We start from the raw sequence: 23,269 nt of genomic DNA, 5'->3' as shown, positions 1-23,269 counted from the left end.
TCAAAATATTGAGATAAGGTATTAATAGATACTAACATTGCCCTTGGCTTTTATTCATTCATTCTTTGTTGGTCTAAAAGTTGTCAGATTATATCTAATCTAAACAGGAAAGCTTGCAAAATAACCGCTGTGTGTATGTTATTAATTGTCAGATGTAAACTCCACCAAGGTTGCTAAAAAAAAAAATTCTAAACTCGCTGAAACAAAACAAAACACGGCTGGGATCCCGAATCTGTGGTTTGAGAGTTTGGCGCCGGACGAAGAGTTTCGAGATTTCCGACAGCACGATAATGCACCAGGAAAGGCGCGCGCTCCCCGGACTGCTCCGGAGATCTGTCAGTTGTCAGGTAACGGGACCCTGAACGCGTCCGGACGCTGTCGAACCCGTGTCGAACAATAACCGACCCGCTCGGTTTGTCCGTTATCGTCTCTTTGCAAACGACATTTCATCTCTTTTCGACTAAAACTACCCGCCGTCATAACTTGTTATCGTCTCAAACGGGTCGGGGTTCACTGCCATGATGTACGGGTCAGCTAGCTAACGTTAGCCGGAGAGCTAGCGTTCATCATCCGCCGTTCGGGGAAAGTAGCGGAGTCCGAGCTCCTTCTTTCAGTCGTGTGAGCGTGAAAAAACGGATTAAACATGGAGAAAAGTAGCCGTTTTGTAGAACTGTTCCACTATCTGCAAGACCCCCTCCTTGTCGCCCGCTTTCAGCACATTTGCGGGGTACGCGGGACGTTTCCGAGAACCGTCTCCGCTGGTTGTACCGGCAACAGCAAGGAAGCGGACCGGACTCACTCGCACAACAACGGGGCTTGCCACCATCACATCACCGGGAAAAATGAGAGTGAAAACTTTGACGTTATCGGAGCTGGGGAAGGCGATAGAGCAGCAGTGGGTCTTCGGAAGAGGACCACCAAGTCTAACGTTGTGAGAAACCACGGAGAGGACAGTGAAAATCCTCCCCAGAACGGGACGGTGGTGTCCGCAGCCACCGCCGGCGGAGAAACGGTTGATGCGCGCAGCAACGGCCGCAGGCTCGCGGGGTCCACCTCCGCGGGTCAGGGCGAGCAAGGGGCAACCGAGTCAGAGGAGAGGGGAACGGAGAAGGTCAGTGAAGTCCCGGGTCCGCCGGGGAGCAGCACTCTGAAACCCCTACGCAAAAACTCTCTGACGGGCGATGCCGGGCAGGAGTTCCTGATCGAGAACCGGTTCTTGTTCTACCTTTTCACTTTCGGAACCGAACTGGGCAACGAGCTCTTCTACATCACCTTCTTCCCCTTCATCATGTGGAACATGGACGCCTTTGTGAGCAGGAGGCTGATCATGGTGTGGGTCTGGGTCATGTACCTGGGTCAGTGCACCAAGGATGTGATCGGCTGGTCGAGGCCCGCCTCGCCACCTGTGGTCAAGGTGGAGATGTTCTACAACTCGGAGTACAGCATGCCGTCCACGCACGCCATGTCCGGCACGGCCATCCCCTTCTCCCTGTTCTTCATGACCTACGGCCGGTGGGAGGTACAGTGAATCCGTCCTGCTTTCTGTCAAAGTGTTCAAAATGTGTGAGTTTCAGCAGCAGAGGAGAAGCAGAAGTTGGCAGGAGCTACTTCCTCCTGATTTCAAGAAGGAAACTGAGAAAGTTCCTTTTGTGATATGAGCTGAAACCAGAAATCTGCATCCCTGAGCTGCACGCTCACACACCGCTGACCTTTGACCTCCTCATACAGGGACTGTGCTGCATGAGACACATGACGACCCAAAGACGGTTGTCTGATACTTAGGAATCACACGGCTCCTTCATTCAGGGATCATTCTGAGAGAAATCTAACAAAATACTTCCTGCGTTTATTGTTAAAATATCCCACAAAATGGTGCGTCACAATATTTGGTAGCACTTTGTTTTCAAAGTTCAGAATTTCCAACTTATTTCCTGGAAAGAAGAGCATAATTTCCTTAGTTAACATTTGTGTTTGTCTGCAGATAAATCTCACGTTTTGGGATGTTCAGCTCACCTCCTGTGCACTGACTGAAAGACGCTTTGAGGGCTGACACTCACTTATGTTAGTTATCATTTATTCTGTCATTCATTTTCCAGTCAATTAGAAACCAGAAAATACGACGACGTCTTCAGGTGTCTTATTTTGTCTGAGGTACTGAACTCCATGGTTATATCCAGGAATTACTGACCTCTAAAATACGTGTTAACTTACATTTTAAAGGGCTACAACCACACTAAACTCTTCTCTGTAATGCTCAGTGTGTGTTTGAGGTCTTTGCATCGATCTTTACATTGAAGATGCAGTAAATAAAGCGTATCTACAGAGAAGGCGTCAGCCTGCATCTCAGCGGTAAAGTGTGCTTCCTCCCATTGTGAAGCACCTCGTTAGCACCTCCATGATGCGTTCAGGCTTCTGTGAATCTTGATACTCTCCCAGCTATCCCATGATGATCAGCATTGTCCCACTTTAACCAGCCAGCATGTGCAGGTGCGTTACAGAGCAGCAGGGTGGGCGTTCGATTTCTGAGGCTGGCATCAATATTAATGTTTGAGTAAAGCACGGGCACAAACGCAGCCTGTAAATCATTTAAATGCTGCAGTTTCTTATTCCACAGCTTTCAGCCTGCGAGGCGACACAAAGATGAATGAATGACGTTCAGTGTAAAGCCCCCTGAGATACCCAACAATGAATTACAGTCAGTACACGCTCACAGGCTCACGTGAATATACACCTGTAAAGCTGAGTGTAGTATCTGCCTGCAGGTACTACTGTCCTGTGTCTGAACAAAGTGTACAAGTACACATTATGGCACCACTTGGCTGCTGCTGCCTTAGTCAAGGACACAATGACATTTGGGTCAAACCTGTGGTACACTCAGCCCCCCCCCCAACAAAAGCAAATGTGCCAACTCTTGATACAGGATCACTGAGACTTTGCCCTCCGTCTTCATTAACAATTGATGTGCGGTTGGCCCCGTAGATTCAGTAACAGCCGCCTGGACGGCCGCACAGCTGTGTGAGCACACGTGCTGAGTCTTTACCGAGTGTGAAACAGTGAAATCAAGCTCACCGTGGACACAGCAAGACGTGAAGGCTCCAGCTGAGCGACACTTCTCCCCTGACGCCGTGACGCTCAGCACACAGCAGAAAAGAAAACTCACATTTCTGACAGAAATGGCAGCATTATGTGGCCGCAGCTTCTCTAATGTAAATATTTGCTGTTTCAGTCTTCTGCAATAATTAACTGAGAATCTATGAGTTTTGGACTTTTGCTCAGACAAAATAAGCATTTAAAATATGTCAGCTTGGGTGTTTTTCAACACTTCCCTGACATTTTAGAAACCTAAAAGCTGTGGAGAAAGACGGCAGATGAATCCATTCTCAGAGCATTTTGGCGTCCTCAGTTTGACTCTGATGTACTTTGACCTAATTGCTAACTTGCCACCATGCTAACATGCATGCTAACGACTGTTGGATGCTAACCTGCTGACTTTTGGCGTGTAGCATTCAGCGAATCAGCATGTTAACAGCTCAACTAGTAACGTAGTGAAGCAACAAACTTTAAGCACATCCTCAGCTCTGGTCCCTGAATGCCTCATGACGTCGGCTCGTGTTCCACCTCCTGTTCTCCTGCATTGTTAAAGTTCATAGAAACCAACTGAAGTGTCTCAAAGCGTTAGAAAAACACGGCTGCAGGAATTTAGTTTTGACAAGCCGTCCTCTGTTGTTCTTTTCTTCACCTCGTATTCGCTCAGGACGAACAACGCGCCATTGTGTCCAGTCTGTAAAAGCCGACAGAAAGGCCGTGCAGTCCACTTCCATTATCTTACTGTGCGTCCACACGGGGAGCGACGTGACCAGGAAGTCCACTCGATTCTCATAGAGCCGGGAGACGAGGAAAACTCGAACAATATGTGGATACTTATCGTGCCCCTCGGCCGAGTTGAGCTTTTATGGCTCTTTGTTGTCGAGCTGAAACAATAAATCGTTTCATTTCAGTCTTTTTCTGGTTTCAGCCTGAGAAAAATATCAGTATTTACCACTTTTTTCTATTTTAGTGCTCTAAATTCAGTGTCAGTGTGAGCCAGCGGGGTATCAAATGCTAATTCTAACCTTGTTTTGTTCACATTCACACCGGTGAAATGACAAAAGTGACAGCGGCTCCAGCAGGATGATCCCTCTTGCTGATTAAAAGGCTCCTCTGCGGCAGTTTTGTGCAGTCGTAGGCCAGTATTACTCAGGGACACAGCACTGATTAGCACTTCTTAAACAGATGCTGTCTTTGCTGCTGTAGCTGCTCTCCTGTGTTTCAGTGTAATTCCCATAATGCCTTGTCATATTCTTCAAATGCTTCCTTCACGTTCAACAGCCTTAAAGCCCAGTTTTGAAGTGAAACACGCGTGTGATCCCAGCGTTGTGTTGCCTGAATCACAGCAGATGAAAGCAGAGGTGGGATTGATTTATGACACGGTGCCTCCCTGTCTGTCTGCCAGAGCGGGAGATAAGAGAGGCGACCCGCTGACCTTCAAGCGTGGGACTCGGTGATAAGACGTCTGTAGCTGTCTCAATACATCTTTCTCTGGTTATCAGCCTGAGTTTGAAGATGCACGACTGGCAGAAAACTCCAGAAAGGCTCTTAAATTTGCCAAACAGCCTGTTCCTCAAACACAAATCTCTATTCAAGGGCTTAAAATCCAAACTGCTGACCTGCATGTGTGCAGCAGCAGATAAGACTGTTTGAACCTGACGCTCTCACATTTATTTTGGTCACCGGACACGTTCGGTTCACGGTGTCATGTTAACGTCACGAGTCTTAAACCCAGCGTGCTCATATCTGCAGTGACTCCACTGACACCTGTAGACTGACGCTGTCTGTGTTCACTGCACCAGCGTTGAACAATAGAGGCTGATTGAACAGAAGCTTGTCGGGCTGGTGTCTTGCAGAGCTGCAGATCTGCAGTCTGTCTCCGTGGTGCTCTGTGGACAGCCCGAGGACACGCTGTCCAACACTCGAGCTGTCCTCTGTCTTAAAGCAGCTCACTGGTCTTATTGCTCACAGCAGCTTCATGATTAAAAGCCTCCTCGCCACAGGTTGAATGATAAATGAGGGTTTCTGTGTTTCTGGATGTTTTGTGTAAACTCCACCTTCCTGGTAGAAAGAAGAGTGAGGTGTTGTTTTACTGGTTCATTGAATTTGAGATGATACGTTACGTGACTATGACTTGAATCACAAATGGCGGCGGGGGCTGGACGTGACATTTCCTTGTATTTTGGGGGCATCTGTCAAGCAGTGAGTGAAGCCCGGAGCAGCTGATCGTGTAATGAAGCAACCTTACAAACAGTTTATTAACTCAGTAATATGAGTTATGAACTGAGAGACAGCTCGTCAGTTTTCTGACCAGAGGAGGATGCCAGGGCCGTCTCACAGAAGGCTGGGTGTGTCCCTCACGTCCCCTGCTGCTTGCCGTAGCCGCTCTGTGAGGCTTCCTGCTGGATGGCGGCCTCAGATGACTCGTGTGTTTGGATTTGGATGGGCCACAGTCAGACGGTCCTCCTCCAGCTCACACAGTAACTAGAGCCAGATGTCCCTCTGTGGAAGACACTGGGGAGTGAAATGAGGGAGGGGACGAGGAGCAGAACAGAGGAGAACAGCTGAAGGAGAAAAAGAAGAGAGAGAAGGCCAAGGAGAGGGAGGAAGCAGATAGATGAGAGGAGATTAGAAGAGACTAGAAGGCAAGAGACGGAGAGACATTAGACGGAAGGACAGAAGAGAGGATTAATGCAGAAGAGTGATGGGAGGGAGGATAAAAGAGGAGAAAATAGAATAAAGGAGGCTGGAGGGGGAGATAAGAGCAGAGCATGAGAGGGCGAAGCAAAGGAAAAGAGTGACGGAGGGTGGAGTGAAAGATGTAAAGAGCTGCTCGACTGGAAAATCAGACCGAGGCTGCATCAGATCGTGTGATCTGAATTGTCCTGAGAGCCAGAACAGAAGTCATGATGGTGGACGGGCTTTGTGTGAGACTTCCTCCCATGAGCGGGACCATTAGGAGGGACCAGTTCAGCATTTCCTGCGAGCATGAATGGTTTCAGCAGCGCAGCAGATGTTTACGCAGCTTTCATTCAGATCTCCAAAAGAGAAGAGCTGCAGGAGCTTTTCGTGCTGCAAACCATGAACGTATTAAATGAATTCACATTTATGAGCCCACATTAGATTCTGCTGCCTAAAACATAAAGTCATAATGGTTTTATAGTTAAAGTTAGTGACAGCGTTGAGTCTTAACTCTGCTGAAAGTCACTCATTCGCCAGACAGTCTTTGTTCAATGTGTGACTTCGTGCTGCATTCACTGGAAACAGGATTTACCGCTTGCACCGCTTGGTTACTTGTAACAGAAGCTTTATAACCGTGGAAGCGTTTACTTTGACAGAGATGGACGTTTCTGAAAGGCTTCTGCAGTGATCATTTCTGACTGTATTCATGTCAGATACAAGCGTTTACACCTGAGTAGAAAAACATGGAAGTACTGCAGAGGTGCCTGAGTGATGGTCGCTGAAGTATTAATGAGGTAACTGTACTGCTGTGTCTTTGGATTAATGGTGACTGCGACAGATGTTCATACTGTGCAACAAGCTGCTACTTCACCGGTGATTGAAAATACATTTCATCAAGTGTACTTCAGTGCAAGTCTGCAGTATTTGTACTATACTTGAGTATTTCCATTTTGTGCTACTTTGTGCTAAAGAGTTGCACAGAATGCACAGAAGCATGAAGTGTGCAGGACGTTTTTCAAACGTTTTCCTTCTGTTGGCACTTGGAGCTGCAGATGTGTGAACGTGCAGTTAGTAGTTTCCAGATTAAACATAAGGTAATAGCAGTGTCAAGTAATTGAGTAAAGACTGTGGGTAACAGGAGAGCCAGCTCACTCTGCGAGCGCTGTGGTTTGGGTGTGTGTGCGTGTTTGTATGTACAGAATATGTCATGTGAGGGAGCTCAGAGCCAACCCTGCGCTGAGGCTAACAGGCAATGAGCAGTGTACAGCCAACCACAGGCCACAGAAAGAAAACACCAAGCCCATAAAGCTTTGCATGAGGCGGCCACCGCAGCACCGCCGCGGTCGCCGGCGCCGGGCCAGAGCGAGCAGGCAAACACGGCTGTGGGACATGCTGAGCGTGCTCTGCATGCACGTGGACGGAGGACACTGTTTGGACAGCATCTCCACAAACGCTGTCCTCAGTCCCCCTTCTGTCCCTCAGACTAGTTTTTCCCAAACGCAGCGTTTCTCTGAGCGCGGCGGGCGCGCCTGACCTGCCTTCAAAGCTAATCCACACATAAGACGACTGTTTCCCAACCAGACCTCCATCTGCACTGACCTCATTTCAAAGTCCTCAGTCTATAATTGACACTTTGAACAGCAGCCTGGCGCTTTGGGAAACACCTGTGGGAGACTCTCAGAGGAGTTTTCTGACCGTTGTGTCTGCTCTAACCAGGCTGTCACAGCAGCTTGTGATCAGCTGTTTTGTCCTTGAGGAAGAATTTTCTAATAAATGTAAATGCTTAGTTTCTGTGAAGAATGTGAGAAGGAACGGCTGTAGCTCTCATGTGCCAACTGCTGCTCAGAGGTAGCTCAGAGAGCTGATTTAAAATGGACAAAAAGGAAAATATAAGAGTCTCCAGAGACGCTCTGAGCTAAATGCTAACAGCAGTCACTGTGAGCGTGTTTGAGCATGCTAACATTCAGCTCACATGCTGATGTGTAGCAGGTATAATATTTTCCATGTTCATCGTCTTAGCTTAGCCTGTTAGCACGCTAACATTTAGCACTGATTTGGATTTTTTTAAATATTCATTTTCCTCTTCGCTGTTTTCGTCTCCGCTCGTTGTGTCTCTTGGTGTCTTCTCTCTGGGCTGTACTGACGTCTCTCCCTCCACACGTCACAGTTAAATTAAAAGTGATTGAATTTGGGGATCACTGCGAAGATGACAGTTCCCGAGAGGAATGTGAACATGTGTAATCCATCCAGATGTCGAGACGTTTCACCGCTAACCGCAAGCATCAACCTCATGTTGACGCCAGAGGAAAGTTCAGAGGATCACTGAATTCATTACACATAATCTTCTGGGCACCATGAATAACTTAAATTTGCCAGAAGCTCAAAGCACTGTACGTATTCTCTGTACCGTTCCCCTGACAGTGTGTCAGCTATGAGCTTCATTTCCATTGGAGAACACAGCTTTGTGTGCATGGATGCAGTCCTAAAATAATGGTAAAATGAGGGTCTTGCATGGAAAAACTTGAGCGGTGGGATAAAAGATGAGTGGATAAACGACCGGCCTGTGAAATATGTGAGTGACGCACACGGATGTTTATTTACTGTTCCATGAAGCACGAGCTCTGAAATCAGCCTTTGAATCGATGCAGATACGTTTCAGCTGCGGTTAGTCTGGCGGATAAGCAGCCGTTGTTCCGGCTGAAGGTTATCTCTGCGTTCCTTAAATACGTTTGGAAAATACAAAGAGGCTGGAGGTCGAGCAGCTTGTCACCCTGATCAGCTGAGCAAACATGTAGAGGTCCACAGTACAGGTTGACTGCAAGGACAGCAGGGCTCAGGTGTGTCCTCAGTGACGCCTGCTGAAGCCTCAGTGCTGCGTCAGGTCCTGCAAAAGCTCTGATCCTAGTGAGCCTTCACAGGACAGGACATTTTCAGTTAGCTGAGGTTCAATCTAACAGCTGTCAATCACTGGACCTCCATGAAGCAGCGCCTCATCTCGCGCATCCACCATCAGCTGTGCTGCGTCACTCCTCCCCGGAGGCTGGAGGCATGGGGGTGGAGGTGATGGGGTGGGGTCTGCCGTGTGATTCTGGTCTGCGAAAGGAAATTTGAGCTAACAGGAGCCACAGCGAAGGGAACAAAAGGCTTTGAGCAAGTGTGCAGACCTCAGCGGCTTTCCTCTGTCATCTGTCTCCCGCCTCAGCTGTCACTCTTTTTCTTTTCTCTCTTTATTTCAGTCTGACCTGCAGAGTCGGTCCTGACCTGCTGCTCACAGCCAGTTTTCAGAGCTCTATCAATCAATCAGTCAACTGACAGAGACCTGGGATTATTAGACAGTGATAATACAGTGAATATGTTTGGGTTTTGGGCTGTTGGTTGTAAAAAATGAGGCACTTGACGTCATTTTCTGGCGTTTTAGAGACGTGCCGTGTCTCAGGATTAACACCAGTCAGCTCAGTCCAGAAGAGGTGACGTTAGCCTCACTTAAACCTGAAACCCGCCGCAGTCTGACCTGCTTTCACGCCAAATACAAGCGTGACGTTGCACAGAGCGGCTGCACTCTCACAGGCCCAGAACGGCGTCCAGTGCGTTGATTTCCCATCCTGACCTTTGACTCCAATGCTCAAACACTCTCTGACCTCTGTGATGCGCCTCCGATGACACACCTGTAGATAAAAACGGAGAATTCTTCACGTTTTTTGACTCTTTAATCCTACAGGTGCTTCAGAGAGATGATGAGGAGATGAGATTAGAACAGCCAGAGCTCAATCCATCGATTAGAGGATCGACTGATCAACCGCTTTGATCGCTGTGGAATCGTTTGAGTCATTTTTGAAGCGACGACATCAAACGTTTTCGGCTTTTCTTTGTCTTGTTTGACAGTAAACTGAGCAGGGTTCACTTTGGACAGTTGCTGAGACAAACGTGGAGCTGAAAAACGTCCCCGTCAGACATTTTGCTGGTAAATCGATGAATCGTCCTCTGATGGCTGCAGCCTCAGGGCGGATCAGAGGCTTTGGGCGGCGGGTCGTCGAGCGGCTGAAGGCCTCTGAACTGCACTTGTGTGTGAATAGTGTTTGCGTTTGCTTCCTTTTGATTTCCGTGTTCACTATGCTGACGGTGTGCAGACAGGCTGTCTCTGGATCTGATTTTAAGCCGCCTGTGTTCACGGGACCCGGATCAGACCTGAGGAACCGCCGCACAGTGCAGCTTTTCACAGTTTGTGCTGATTAGGAAACATATAATCTGAGTCACATGAGGGAAACAGAGCCTGACTTTGGACACTTGGAGCTGCAGCGTCAACGTAGCCTTTCTTTGTCTTTGCTACAGGCAGTGCATCTGATAAGGAAACAGCAGAATTGCTGAAATATTTATGAGTCCTGTGAGTCCAGATCACATCAGCAGATAATCAAACCCACGACAACACCGCAGCCTTTTACTGAGGCTTGTTACGAACTGTACGCTGAACACGAGAACAGTAAACACGCAGAGATTTGATGTCTTCACTTGGAGGCCGAGGCTCTTTATCAAATATACATTAGCTGTGGATTGCATGGTGTGGAGCGTGGAGTCGAATTCATGCATTGTATTAATGTAACGTCTACGTTTGACTGCATGTCTGTGAGATCCAACAGTGTGTTTAATGCATTTCCTTCCTCGTAAAACATCTGCAGAGTGTTTCTGTCCTCCGCTCTGTGGCTGGAGGTCCTTCTGTCCTGTTCTCATGAACGTAAGCTCTCAGGAATGCCTTCAGGGAATTTCTTCAAATTTGGCACAAATATCCACTTGGACTCAAAGACGAGCACATTTTATTTTGACTTCATGATCTCACTGTGACATCATGAAGTTGCAGAAAGTCTCTTCTGTCCATTATTCAGGAGCATCACTCAGATACTGAACTGCTGACTGTCCACGTCCTCTGTGCTGACGGCGTGAACGTGTGTGAAGCGTCCACGTTTCGAGTGCTTAAGTTGTGTTGAAAATGGTCTCTTTTCTCCTCCACAGTACCCGTTCTCTCTGGGCTTCAGCTTGGCTCTCTGCTGGTGTCTGGTGGTGTGTGTTAGCCGGATCTACATGGGAATGCACTCAGTCTTGGTAAGAACACACACACACACACACACACACACACACACACACACACACACACACACACACAGACGGTGCCAGCCTTGCCACCTGCAGTGCCACTTTGGTCCATTTGAACATGATATGTGACTCGAGGAAACAGGATCTGAGCAGCAGTCGCCTCAGCTGCAGGACCAGCATCAGGTTCAGGTGCGGAGGCACAGTCACCTGTGCAGCTGCTGAAGTCCAATGACACATATTTAAAACTCAAAATGTACAGAAACAGAAATTGGTAGCGTTCTGCTTAGTTTGACACTAACACAGGAGGAGAAACTGGCTCATACAGTGTCTGATAAGTTGATTGTCACCTAGAAATATGTGAAGATCCCCTTCAGAGTGAATATCTACACATTTTTCAGTTCAAAATGAAACAGCTGGATGCAGGATGAGTCCTGTTTCTGTGTCTCTGCAGGTTTCAGGTGTCTGATTTGCATGTTGGCTTCAGAGCAGTTGTGATGTCACATTATCGTTTTCTTACATCCACGATGAGCTCAGACCGAACTGTCCCGCTGCAGCAGATCAGTGTGAAAACTCTGCACACGCTTTGTTCTGCAGTGAAGGCACAAGACACGAGACGACGACTTTAAAACGTCTTCAACTGTCGGTGGACTTATTCCTGTGGTGTGTGTGAGAAACAGGAAACCTTCACACCCGTTGATTTTAAGCCGCAGGAGGAATCTGAACTCGAGCCTCCAAACAATGGTTTTCCTGCTTCAGAGAAAACAGCCCGAGCTCGCGGACGCTCGTTCGCACCCAGCAGCGGTCGTCATGATTGGAGGAGCGTGTCTGAGACGACGAACCTCTGCAGGCCGCTGTGTCTCTGTTCGCTGTCAGACCTCTGTCCTCTTTCTCCGGCTTCTACCTGTGTTACCTGTACCGCACAGCTAATCTGGAATGTGTTCAGCATGCTCAGACTCGACTCTGCTCGGAGCAGAGCTGGTTAATACAGTAATCAGCAGCATCTCAGCGGTCTCGCTGCAGAACCATTGAGGCCTACTCGTGCCTGCAAAAACTTGCTCCTGCACCTTGTTGTCTGCGGCTCTCACGTCAGCAGATTGTTTTGCCGACAGCAGGGCTTTGGCCAGATGAGATCACTGCGGCGCATGCAGGTACAGTCACGAAAAACAGAAGCTAACACCAGCTGGTGGGTGTGTTTGCAGCTTTACAGTAAGTCTGAGGTACAACCCACTCAGGCTCTGAACAGGGAGCTCATCACAGCAAGAGTGCGCTCGCTGCAGTGGCTGTTAAACAGCCTAAATCTCTGAGTTAGGCCTGCGTTTAGCTGAGGGGCAGTCATCAGGCATCAGTCTGTGTGCTGGAGAAGCTTTGCTCAGCTTCGTGGTTTGTGTCTCAGTGGGAATCAAACCTGATCCTGACAGCAGACCCTGCTCAGACCCCCAGGTGGTCCTGGTCCTCGTTTGGGGTGATTTCACTCGCTGGTTAATGATGTCATGGTGCGCTGTTGGGGTTGGGCTGTCTGTCGCGGGACGCTGGCCGTCTTCCCAGACAAACTTTAGAAGGTATTTCCACATCAGACGCTTTCTTGAAGGGCTTTCTGTGGCTGCCTGCAGGCGGTGTCGCGGCTGAGACCTCCACCTCAGGAACCACATCTGCCGGCTCCCACTGTCTCACAGGACTCTCTGCTCCATCTGTGACCACGTTTGCTCCTCACATGAACAAGGCCTGACCCAGAAAAAGTCTTTCAGATGATGCGTTCATTCAGTAGTTAATTAGATTTCAACTGACAGAGAGTAAGTGACAGGAAGCAGGCCTGAGTCATGCTGCTGGACTGAGCAACAGCTTGAGACACGCCTGATTTATCCTGGCATCAAGTGAATCCCGGCAGCAGCGACACCACAACTGTCAGACATCCCAAATCCCCACTTCATTTAATGAGTGGTAATACCGCCTGAGAGGGACTTCATCACTGTAATCATGGTTTAGCATTTAGATTCTGCTCAGCTCAATAAATAACGTTCCTGAGAGCAAACCTTTACATGACAGGTGTTTGCAAGCACGTGTGCATGTTGCAGCTCATGGCTTTGGTTAACCAGGGCTGCTGTTAGCTGCTAGCGTTAGCGTCACTCACCTCGGTGGGACTAACTTAACTACGGCAGCACCGCCTTTTTAAATGAATAGTTAGGTTGGTGGTGCTTTTTTTCTTGATGCATCGTGTAAAGATTTCAGGCTGCAGCTATGATGGGGGGGCCACATATATGGAGCCCCAGGCCTCCAGTGTCTCCAGAGCCACAGAAGACATTGAACAACTGTGTCCCAGCTGTCGTTAGTGGCAGACTGACTTTTACATGTAGATACTTTGAATTGCACCTTTAGTTTAACACATTTTCCAATGGAAAGGCGAGTGGGGAAGATGTAGCAGCTACACAGAGCTGCTGTGGTTTATACCTGGGACCAGAGTCCAGTCTGTATATTTTTTGTGGACGTCGTCCATCAGAGGAAGCTGCGCTGTCCAACCGCTAAAAATACCATCCAGCGCATTGTTTGTTTGTGTCCAGCAAGGAAACGACCTGTTTCCTTCCTACAAAGTACTTTTACTATTTCTTCCTGTTACAGTTTGTACTCCACATGTCCCTCTCCTCTTCCTCTTCCTCCTCCTCCTCCTCCTCCTCCTCCTCCTCCTCCTCCTCCTCCTCACCCGCTGGTGGTACTGTCAGGCAGCCTGGACAGAATCATCCGTCTGTTACTGGGAAACTCCCGCTGCTCCTCCTCACGGCATTTCTCCTCGCACAGATAAATAACGTCCATAACGTCTCTGCTGGGACGGAGCCTTTAGTTTCTCTGTCAAGAAGCTTTTAGCAGCGTCAGTGCATGTGTTAGCCGGGCACGCCGCACTGTGTGTCGTGAGAGTCAGCGTGTAATGAGCTGCTCAGAAACATCATCAGCGTCTGTATGTAACAGGTTAGCATGTGGAATTAGCTGTTAGCAGCTCCTGTACAGATGATCAGTGTTGGGTAAGCTACCAGTTAGTCCACCTTAAAAGAAGCTTCACTGTGCCAAAGCTAACTCCAGAGGAATGTAACAAGCTAAGCTACAGCAGCAGTTTACGACATCGAAGCCACAATCACCTCAGAAACACAACACGTGGGTCGAGACCTCAGAGCTGGAGCTGCATCGGTCTGTAGGTCAGCGCTCAGAGCTCTTTTCCAGCTGATAACAGCCTGATCTGATCTGAGGTCTGGAGGCTCCGCGGTCAGGCCGTGTGGGGACTGTTGTGTTTCAGGGCGGGGAGCTCGAACGCACGCTGAGCCATTAGCGCTGCGCTCTGCCAGGCCCGCTGGGCACTTAATGCGTTCTGGAAATCATCACGCCCAATCAAACTACTTCCTGCTCCTTTGTTCTCCAGGAAGAGCTCGGAGACAAAAAGCTGCTCTGCTTCTGTTGATGTTGTTGACATGTGTTGACCTCACTGAGCTCTTTCAGTCAGTGTTTTGCTGTTTTTCCTTTGTTTAAAGCCTTAATTTATGTTGGTTTCATGATTAATAGATCTGAACCTCTTCTGTTTGTTTAGTGAGCGCTGCATCAGTGTGACACTGGATCAGAGGTGTGTGTGCTGAATGTGTTAGCTGTTAGCTAGTTAGCGACACACCGCGCCTGTGGGAGTGTGTTTGTGTTCGGTTCAGCCTTTTTCTGATGGCAAAACACACCAGAAGTATGCAGACTCATGAAACCCTGAGATAAGTCCAAGATTTTCATGCACGTCGAGACATTTTGAAGTGAAACGGATGCATCTTTATGACCAAACAAGCAATCTAAAGACACTTTTCTGAGATTTTACAGGCCCAACCAGGAAGCGGTTAAATAGTTGACACATCAAAATTAGCTGCAGCCATAATAAAAGAGAACTTCCTTTTCACCAAAAATACACTGAATACCTTTAATACGTTCATTCAGAGTCTTCAGTGCATGTTTGTCTGGACAGACATGGATGTGAGTGCAGCCCGCCTGGCTGGTGGAGGCAAACAGCGCCAGGCGGTAATTCCAGTCACATCAGGCGGCTCGTTGTGTCAGCAGAGGAGAAAATTACAGACAGCTGAAATCGTTCACTGTGTGTCATTAAGAGGGAGAGGGGTGATGAAAGTTTGCAGCAGTAAGGTGATGAAGCTCAGTGACCCTGAGAGGCGTCCTGTCCGTTATCCAGCTGCTGAGCCAGCTTCAAACAGGTGAACAGTGATGTGTTCAGGTATGTTGGTCAGACTGCGGGGACACGAGTCCTCTGCCAGCAAACCCTGCAGCTTGGCACGGTAATAAGTGACTGAGATCAGGGCCGATATGCACCACAACATGTGTTTAAGCAGCCAAACAGACACTTACACTGTGACAGGACCTCCTCCCAGTGAGGCCGGCCCAGTGGGTTAACCTGCCACACCTGAAGTGCTCCAGCGTTTGGCTGGTTGATGGTGTGAATTCACCGAATCCCTCGTCGGTCTGTCCTCCAGGGAGCGTGGACACTGATTACAGCACTGCTGCCAGACTGAAGCAGCAAAATACTGAACGCACCCAAAGCAGCCTGAAGAGGGACCGTTAATTATACTGTCCACCCACTGCGCACGCACACACACACACACACACACACGCACACACACACACACACGCACGCACACACACACACACACACACACACACACACACGCACACACACACACACGCACGCACACACACACACACACACACACACGCACGCACGCACGCACGCACGCACACACACACACACACACACACACGCACACACACACGCACACACACACGCACGCACGCACACACACACACACACACGCACGCACGCACACACACACACACACGCACACACGCACGCACACACACACACACACACACACACACACACACACACACACACACACACGAGGAAACCCCCAGAGTGTTAGTACACATGCACACTGTGTGGATCATCAGTTCAGGAGCAGTTTGAATGGTTCACCAGCTTCATGTCCAGAGGTCACTGCCACGTTGAGCTCGCTCATTTCCTGTTTCCTGTCAACACACAACTTCCTTTATCCATCAGCAGAAAATGCACCAATAAATACGTCCAGAACAAAAGTTGTCTGATAAAGAGGGTGTTGTGTCACCTTGTATGAGCAGTGATGCTGTGGTGCCTTCACTGTCCTCTGTGAAGTTATGGTGGTAGAGTGAATGCAGTCGTCCTCGGGGAGACGCTGAGATCAGGCGTACTGCGTTCAGCAGGATGTGAACTCGGCTCTGTATGAGGACTGTTCAGCTGAGTGTGCTTTCCTCCTCAGAAGGTCGCTGGTTTTTGAGTGTTCAGCCTCTGAACCTGAAGCTGAACTCTGTCTCAGTGACGTCGGATGAAAACACTAACGTAACCTTCTGTTCCTCCGTTTGTTTTTTCCTCCAGGACGTCATCGCCGGTGTCCTGTACAGCGTCCTGATCCTGCTCTTCTTCCTGCCGGCACTGGACCTGATCGACGGCTTCAACCTGACCTGCCGCTACGCGCCGCTCATCATCGTCTGCTTCCACCTGGGCCTGGGCCTCTTCTCCTTCAACCTGGACACCTGGAGCACCTCACGGGGTGACACCGCTCAGATCCTGGGCACGGGTGCCGGCGTGGCCCTGGCCTCCCACGTCAACCACCTCCTGGGTCTGATGCCCGACCCGACACCAGAGCAGCTCCCCTTCGCCATGCCCGCCCTCAGCGCCGGCCTGGTGGGCGTGGCCGCGCTGCGGTTCCTCCTCGGCGTGGTGGTGCTGGTAGCCACGCGGGCGCTGATGAAGGCCGTCACCATCCCGCTGGTGTGCTGGGCGTTCGGCGTGCCCAGCGCCGATGTGAGGAAGGCCAGGCAGCACATGGAGGTGGAGCTGCCCTACCGCTACGTGGTTTACGGGATGGTGGGCTTCAACGTGCTCTTCCTGGTTCCGCTGCTCTTCAGATACCTGCAGCTCTCCTGATTGGACGTTCGTCCACTGCCTGGCCAACAGTGACCTGTAAGTGTTCCCCTGATGCTGGTATCAGACCACATGTCCCATCCAGGACCTCTCTCCTGTGTTCCCGGGGTTTGGATTAAAGCCTGAACTCTGATCTGGATGCTGACTTGTTATCGGTTTTTCAGTTCCTCCCATCGTTGGCTCGGTGGGCTTCAGGGACGATGCCTCCTCGCTGTGATGAGTTCTGCCTGTGGCGAGTGAAATCTCTCACTTCTGTTTGTTAAATGTCTTTCAAATCAAACCCAGCGGCTCTGATCTGTGGACACATGAGCCAAACCTCCACTCCTCCTCCTCCTCCTCCTCCTCCTCCTCCTCCTCCTCCTCCTCACAAAACTCCCCGTGTGTCTTATTAACGCTGCCATTATTATTAAGAGTTCAGACAAAGAAGCACACCTGAAGCCGAACGACAAACCCAAACTGTTGACCTGCAGTGATGAAGCAGAAGCAAATGGTGATCAATCAGTAATCAGATCCATGGTGGTTGTTTGTCAGGACGTGTCTTCATATTAATGTTTGATCGTCCTCTCGTCTGTCTGACTTCTCAAAGCAATAAGATCCTTCTGATTTTCTGCTTCCTCGTTCTTCTTCCACAGTTTATGCTAACGGTGGAAGGTTCCTCTTTGACCTTTGACCCCTGTGGAGTGAACTCACCTGTGTGGGATCATGTTCGAGGCGCTCCTCTCGCTCTGTCTGCTATGTTCACTGTTTCTGTCCGCTCTGCTCTGATTGGTTGCTTTTCCTGCGAAGGAACACCGTGGCACAAACTGAGCTGCAGAGGAAGGACGGAGGCGACGCTTTGTTCAGGAAATGCACACAAACGTGTTTTAATGGTTCTTCAGGCTGACAGGAACTTTCCCGCTTGGCTCAGCATTTTTTTACACTGTAAACTGACTTCCTGTCAGAGATGCGCTCGATGGCACGCAACCACTTCCTGTGCAGAGGACAGGAGGAGATAACGGCGCTCTCAGGAGGGAAGACGCGTGGAGCGCCGACGGTCGAGGGCCGGAGGGAGGTCAGGATGGCGAGGGGAGGGTACGCTCAGGGAAAAGCACAGAGATGGAGCTTTGTCACGGGAGGCGAAGCAGGAATAGAAAGGTTAAAATAAAAAAGTTTTAGTGAAATCAGATTCTCAGAACATTCCTTGTATCACACCGTTCTGCCTTAAAAAGACTTTTTTCTCAGAAAGTTCAGACTTTACTCTGGAAAGCATTTTTTTTTACCCATAAAAGTTCTTTTATTGTGAAAAGTCATAAAAATCAGAGCAGATTCATTCAGCGTTGCTGAAGACCGCCGCCGCCATCTTAACGTGAGCGTTAGCTTTTATTAGAGGACTCGAAGCTGCGTCCACGATGACCTTCCTGACATCTACTGATGGCGGCTGCTGGTGCAGCCACGTGATGAATTAATGATGTGAGTGTTGGAAACAGCCGCGTGACGCTCACAGGAAATGACAGCTGGCCGCACGCTGCAGCGCAGTCAGCCGCCGTGGTCCTTCAGAGAGACGCAGGTACCTGAAAACATGCCAGGAAAGGTGTGTCTGCGTCCAGCAGGTGGGACAGCGGCTGGACTTCACACGTCTGAGAAACAGAACTGAGCCAGTCTGAGCTGGACAGACAGACAGTCCTCAGCGTCCTCGTGGACTTTGACTCCAGCGTCCTGTCCTCCTGTCGTCCTCCCGCTGCCACTGAATCAGACCGACGGGAGGAGGAGGAGTTTTCTCCTGATCCAGGTCCCGACTGGTTCACTTCCACATCCTCTGCATGTGGTTTTCTGACATGTTGGACTTCCTGTTTGGGCTCAGGGATCATGTGACTGCGCTCATTGTGTCACAGACGCTGCAGCGCTGTGGAGTCGCTGATCACTGATCAGTTCAGTAAACCCTGTTTTATTATTTTATCCACTGAAAAAAGAAAGTTGAGCCTCAAACTTTGAACAGTTTGACAGGAAAACGTCAACACAGCGTTCACTTCCTGTCCGAAGTGTGCAGACTGAGGACGAGCATGAGACGCGGCAGAAAGCGTGACGTTGATCTGAGAGTTAAATCAGGTGATTTCTGTCATCTGTCAGACTTTAACGATGTTTCTGAACTCAAACACGAGCGTCCCGATCAGCTGATCGTCACATGATCGTCCTCAGCTGAGACCGCAGAGGAGGAAGTCAGTGCGACACGATGGAAAGCTCCGGAACGAGCGGACGTTTGGCTCTGGGAAAACTCTGGAAACAGCTTGCAAGTGAACATTGTGTTGACGTTTCCTCTTTTTTTGTCTAAAATGTTTTTCGAACAAAGACGAAAGAAGGAAAATCATTTGACTTCCAGTGATTGGACGCTGGTTCACCAGGTGTTAGACAGGTGGGACCAAAGTTCACTGAGCAGCTGAACTCGATCGATGGCCAAACATCTGGACCGACGCCTGATGTTCACTCACACATTCCTCCGCCTGTTCGCCCGCCGCAGCAGCTGTGGGTGAAGTGCCTTGCTCGAGGGCAGCTGGCGGGCTGCCGGTGACCTTTCGCCTCTGAATGAGGACCAATGAAGAGAAAGGATCGTTTGCGGCGTCGCAATTGGCTGACCCGCTGCGTGCTGATGTAAGCGGTACTGTCCTACTATGAATGCACTGTTCCCAGAATGCACTGCTTCCACTGAGCCGGGCAGAGCAGGTGAAGCTGCTCCTGAACGTTCACCTGAGGAAATGGAGTTTGTTTTTGACCACCTGTGTGTACTTTTACCTTTGATCCTTTTACCTGTGATGGAGTATTTTTACACAAACAAAGTATTCTTACTCTTGAAGTTAAAGATCCAAAAACTTCCTCCTCGCTCATGTGACCACTCATGTGGATCAGATTTAAACCGCAGTCACCTGTAAACTGAAACCTGCTCACGTTAATCAGGAGGAAACCAGGTGGAGCAGCTTCACCTGAGCGTTTGTCGGGCTGTGATTGGTCCGTTTCAGTGTCCGCTGCCCGGCTCGTTTCACTTCCTGTGGCCTCGCCTCGTGCACAAGCATCTTTCAGTTTGTTTTCTTGTTTTTGTTTTGTTTTTTGTCTCGATGTGTTTTCCTCTCCGTACAGTCAAACAGGAAGTGGTTCTCTGTCCACTTCCTGTTGATCCTGCGGTGGATTCGTTTTGTGTCGCCACTGTTTCACTTTAATAAAACTCTTTTCTGTCAGAAGTCAAAAAGGTGAAATGTGCGCATGATGGAGCAGGTCATGGTCATTTCCAGGTCCTGGAAAGTTTTGGAGAGTTTTGGTTTAAAATCTGCAGTTTTCAGCAGGAGAAGCTCTGAGCCGAGCCGTGACGGCCTGACGGTCGCTTCCCGACGGGAGGACGTTTCCTCTGCGGCCATTGAGGAAATGAGGTGAGAGACGAGATGAGCAAACTTCCTGACGCTGATGATGAAACTGTGAGGCTGCAGAAGACCACCACCACCCCCACCCACCACTACTACCAACCACCACCTGTGTATTCAAGCTCACCAGCCTGTTAACCTGTGTGTGTGTGTGTGTGTGTGTGTGTGTGTGTGTGTGTGTGTGTGTGTGTGTGTGTGTGTGTGTGTGTGTGTGTGTGTGTGTGTGTGTGTGTGTGTGTGTGTGTGTGTGTGTGTGTGTGTGTTGGATTTCCTCTGTGGTGTCTGAGTCGTTCAGGGTGTTTCTCATGTGTTTGTCCAGTTTACTTTGTGGAAATGTGCTGAAAACAGAATTTAATCCCACAAACCAGATGAAGTAAATCTGACAAAGGACTCGATCATTCAGAAAAAAAAGGCAACATTGTAACTTTGACAGAAACATTGTGACTGACACTGATTCTCACCGCGGCCCCAAATTCCCTCAATTCATTTAGTTCTGCTCCCAAAATCTGTTGTAATCTCAGATTATATGGAGGCACAACACCCTAAATTTGACTTGTTATAATCTGAAATACATTTTGTTATTTGTTCTAAAATGTTGTTGTCAAGTAGAATCTTCACATTTTCTTAAATAGTGTTAAATTGCATTTCATCCAAAATTTGTTCAAAACCAGAATGTCATCGGTCTTAATCCAATTATTTTATTTTATTTTATTTGTTTTGTTTTGTTTTGTTTTGTTTTGTGTTTTTATCCTTAATGCATCAGAGTAAACTCAAACATTTTAAACACAAACATCGCCTGAGCTCCTGTGGGGCCCCTGGAGGCCGAGGGCCGACTGTCCTCTGTCCTCTGTTTCCTGTGTCCTCTGTTTCCTCTGATGCGTCTTCCTTTTTGCGTCTCTTTTCTGTAAAAGGTTTCTTGGTGTATCTGCAGCTCAGGTCTCTGGTTCTGCTCTGCGTCCCTTCAGTGCCTTTATCGTTCAGGAAGATGAAGATTGGATCTGTTGTGATTTTTCTGTCGTTGTCTTTTGCACTCTGTAGCTGCGGCAGAGTTTCCCTGCAGACGGGGAAAAGGAGAAATGTCCTGTTTGATCAAGTTTTAACTTTAGTTTCCTGCACTGCTGCTTCTTTTCACGGCCTTCAGTGTGCGTCCGTGTTCACTCAGTTCAAAAGTCCAAAAGCAAATAAATCTGCAGCTGATTGGGTTTCGTCCCGGCTCGGCTCTGATCCAGTTCAGGAAAAGGACTTTTCAGCTGATTCAGGTGAAACGTCACAGAGAGCTTCATGTGTTTCATCACTGTCACTAATCTTTCTTTCATGTTTCTCATGTTGGAATTAAACTCTTTGTATTTCCATCCTGACACCAGTTTGAGTCCCGATCTGACAGATGTGAACACGATGCAGATTCTATTGTTGGATTTGGTCTTTGGGTAAAATGAGGATCCATTTCTGTCCGATTGTTTGTGTGAAATTAACTGAAATAAAAATGATGAAATAAAATGCGTCTCCGCTGCTCTTTGGTTCTCTGCCTGGAGTGGAAACGCTCTACGTGATGTGTTCATGGTCACACTTCACAAACATCCTTCACACATGCAGTCACAGTCGTGTCAGAGCTAACCAATCATCCCATTCCTCTGTTCAGACATAAGATATATGTTTGAGTGTGACGTACAGAATATCAACAAAATCCAACTTTAGAGCTCTCATCCAGGATCTTCTTTCATGATCACACACATGCAACACATCTGCTGTCAGGTTCATTGGCCAGGTGAGCACATCTACCTGGTAAAACTGCACATGCTTGATGTAGCCTGAGTTAAGCTAGCCTTCTTGAAGTTAGCGGCTAACAGTAGTATGAACAGAAACCTGAAGTCCAGTTACTCATTTCGATCAGTCCGTCTGTGGACGAGCTGGACAAAGCAGGAACACTAAGCAACGTTTTCTCCCTCTCAGGTGCTTTTTCGTGTTCAGGAAGAAGTGGGAGATAAACCTGGAACACTGACCCCTGCTGGTCTTTCAAAGTAAAAGCATGAGGGAGACAGTGCTGACATTAGAGTAAAACAACCATTATTCTTAAAACTATTCAATTATCATGTATATAATAAAAATGCACCATGAGACGAAGTGAAATCACTTAAACTCACATGCAGTTATTAATGATTAGATATTAATGAAGCTCATAAAATTATTCCCAGCTGATGTTTCTGACAACCTACAACATGAAATCACTGAGCTGCAAAGCAACGACTGCACTGACGTTTGCATCTCTGTTTGAACGACCTACGAATGGGAGCAGCTCGGCTCAACACTGACTGAGCCAACGCTGGAAAACCAGCTGCGAGTAGCATCATCCCCATCATCATCATCATCATCATCATCATCATCATCATCATCATCATCATCATCATCATCATCACCGCCAAAGAGAAGCGGTTCAGCCATCGTGGAGGTTAGCCCGTTCAATAATTCAGTCTTGCCCTTGATGGATGTTTTAAAAGTTGAAGTGGCCCTGATTGGAAAAAGGTTCTCCGCCCGGCTGAGACCTCTAAACCATCTGTGACCAAACTGCAGCTGCACCAACCAGAAAAACTGTCAGATCATTTCAGGCGTCAGCGGAAACAGTCTGGAAAAAATCTCAAAGATATGAACCAGAGTTTCACATGTGACTTCAAAGTAAAGAGCTTTTTTCTTTTTCGTCTACCCCTGCTGAGCCCCTTGGGCTTGTTATTGACAGTCTTTGGGGGACATTATTAGCTTGTCCTTTGGACGTTTGGTCTGAGTAAAATGTGGCAGAGCAGCTCCAGCGTCTCATCGTGCTTCGGTCGGTCCATGAGGACTTTTAATGAGTCTTCCTCACTGTTTCCCTCTCTGCTGCTGCTGCACTGCTCTTCATCCACAGATGCTGATGTGGTGATGTGGTGCTGCGGTGTGTCGGAGGGAGACCGGTTTTCCACTTCGCTCTGCCAAAGCTGCAGCAGAGAAGACGGACTGCAGCTGCTGGAGCGGACATTAAAGACGTTTCTCTTTGTTTTTTCTTCTTCCTCTGCCCTGT

At 48.6% G+C, this 23,269-nt stretch overlaps 2 protein-coding genes across 2 annotated transcripts in view; one reads left to right on the top strand and one right to left on the bottom strand.

Moving 5' to 3' along the window:
* The window catches only part of nubpl (nucleotide binding protein-like), a 113,933-nt gene that overhangs the window by 70,502 nt on the left and 20,162 nt on the right, over nt 1-23,269 (bottom strand). The window lies entirely within an intron of this gene.
* Nucleotides 299-17,119, top strand: sgpp1b (sphingosine-1-phosphate phosphatase 1b). The gene is made up of 3 exons (XM_070979783.1): nt 299-1,519; nt 10,774-10,863; nt 16,286-17,119. Exons 1-3 carry the CDS (start codon nt 644-646, stop codon nt 16,835-16,837), a joined length of 1,518 nt encoding a protein of 505 aa, XP_070835884.1. The 5' UTR covers nt 299-643; the 3' UTR covers nt 16,838-17,119.

Source organism: Chaetodon trifascialis, chromosome 14 (genome assembly GCF_039877785.1).
Source record: "Chaetodon trifascialis isolate fChaTrf1 chromosome 14, fChaTrf1.hap1, whole genome shotgun sequence".
Taxonomy (NCBI): domain Eukaryota; kingdom Metazoa; phylum Chordata; class Actinopteri; order Chaetodontiformes; family Chaetodontidae; genus Chaetodon; species Chaetodon trifascialis.
Note: the sequence above shows the minus strand (reverse complement) of the source record. Positions and strands in the feature narration are given on the sequence as shown.

Coding starts and splice junctions, on each gene's coding strand:
- sgpp1b (XM_070979783.1), top strand. CDS start 644: ATGGAGAAAAGTAGCCGTTTTGTAGAACTGTTCCACTATCTGCAAGAC. Junction 1,520..10,773: donor TGACCTACGGCCGGTGGGAG/GTACAGTGAATC, acceptor TCTCCTCCACAG/TACCCGTTCTCTCTGGGCTT. Junction 10,864..16,285: donor TGGGAATGCACTCAGTCTTG/GTAAGAACACAC, acceptor TTTTTCCTCCAG/GACGTCATCGCCGGTGTCCT.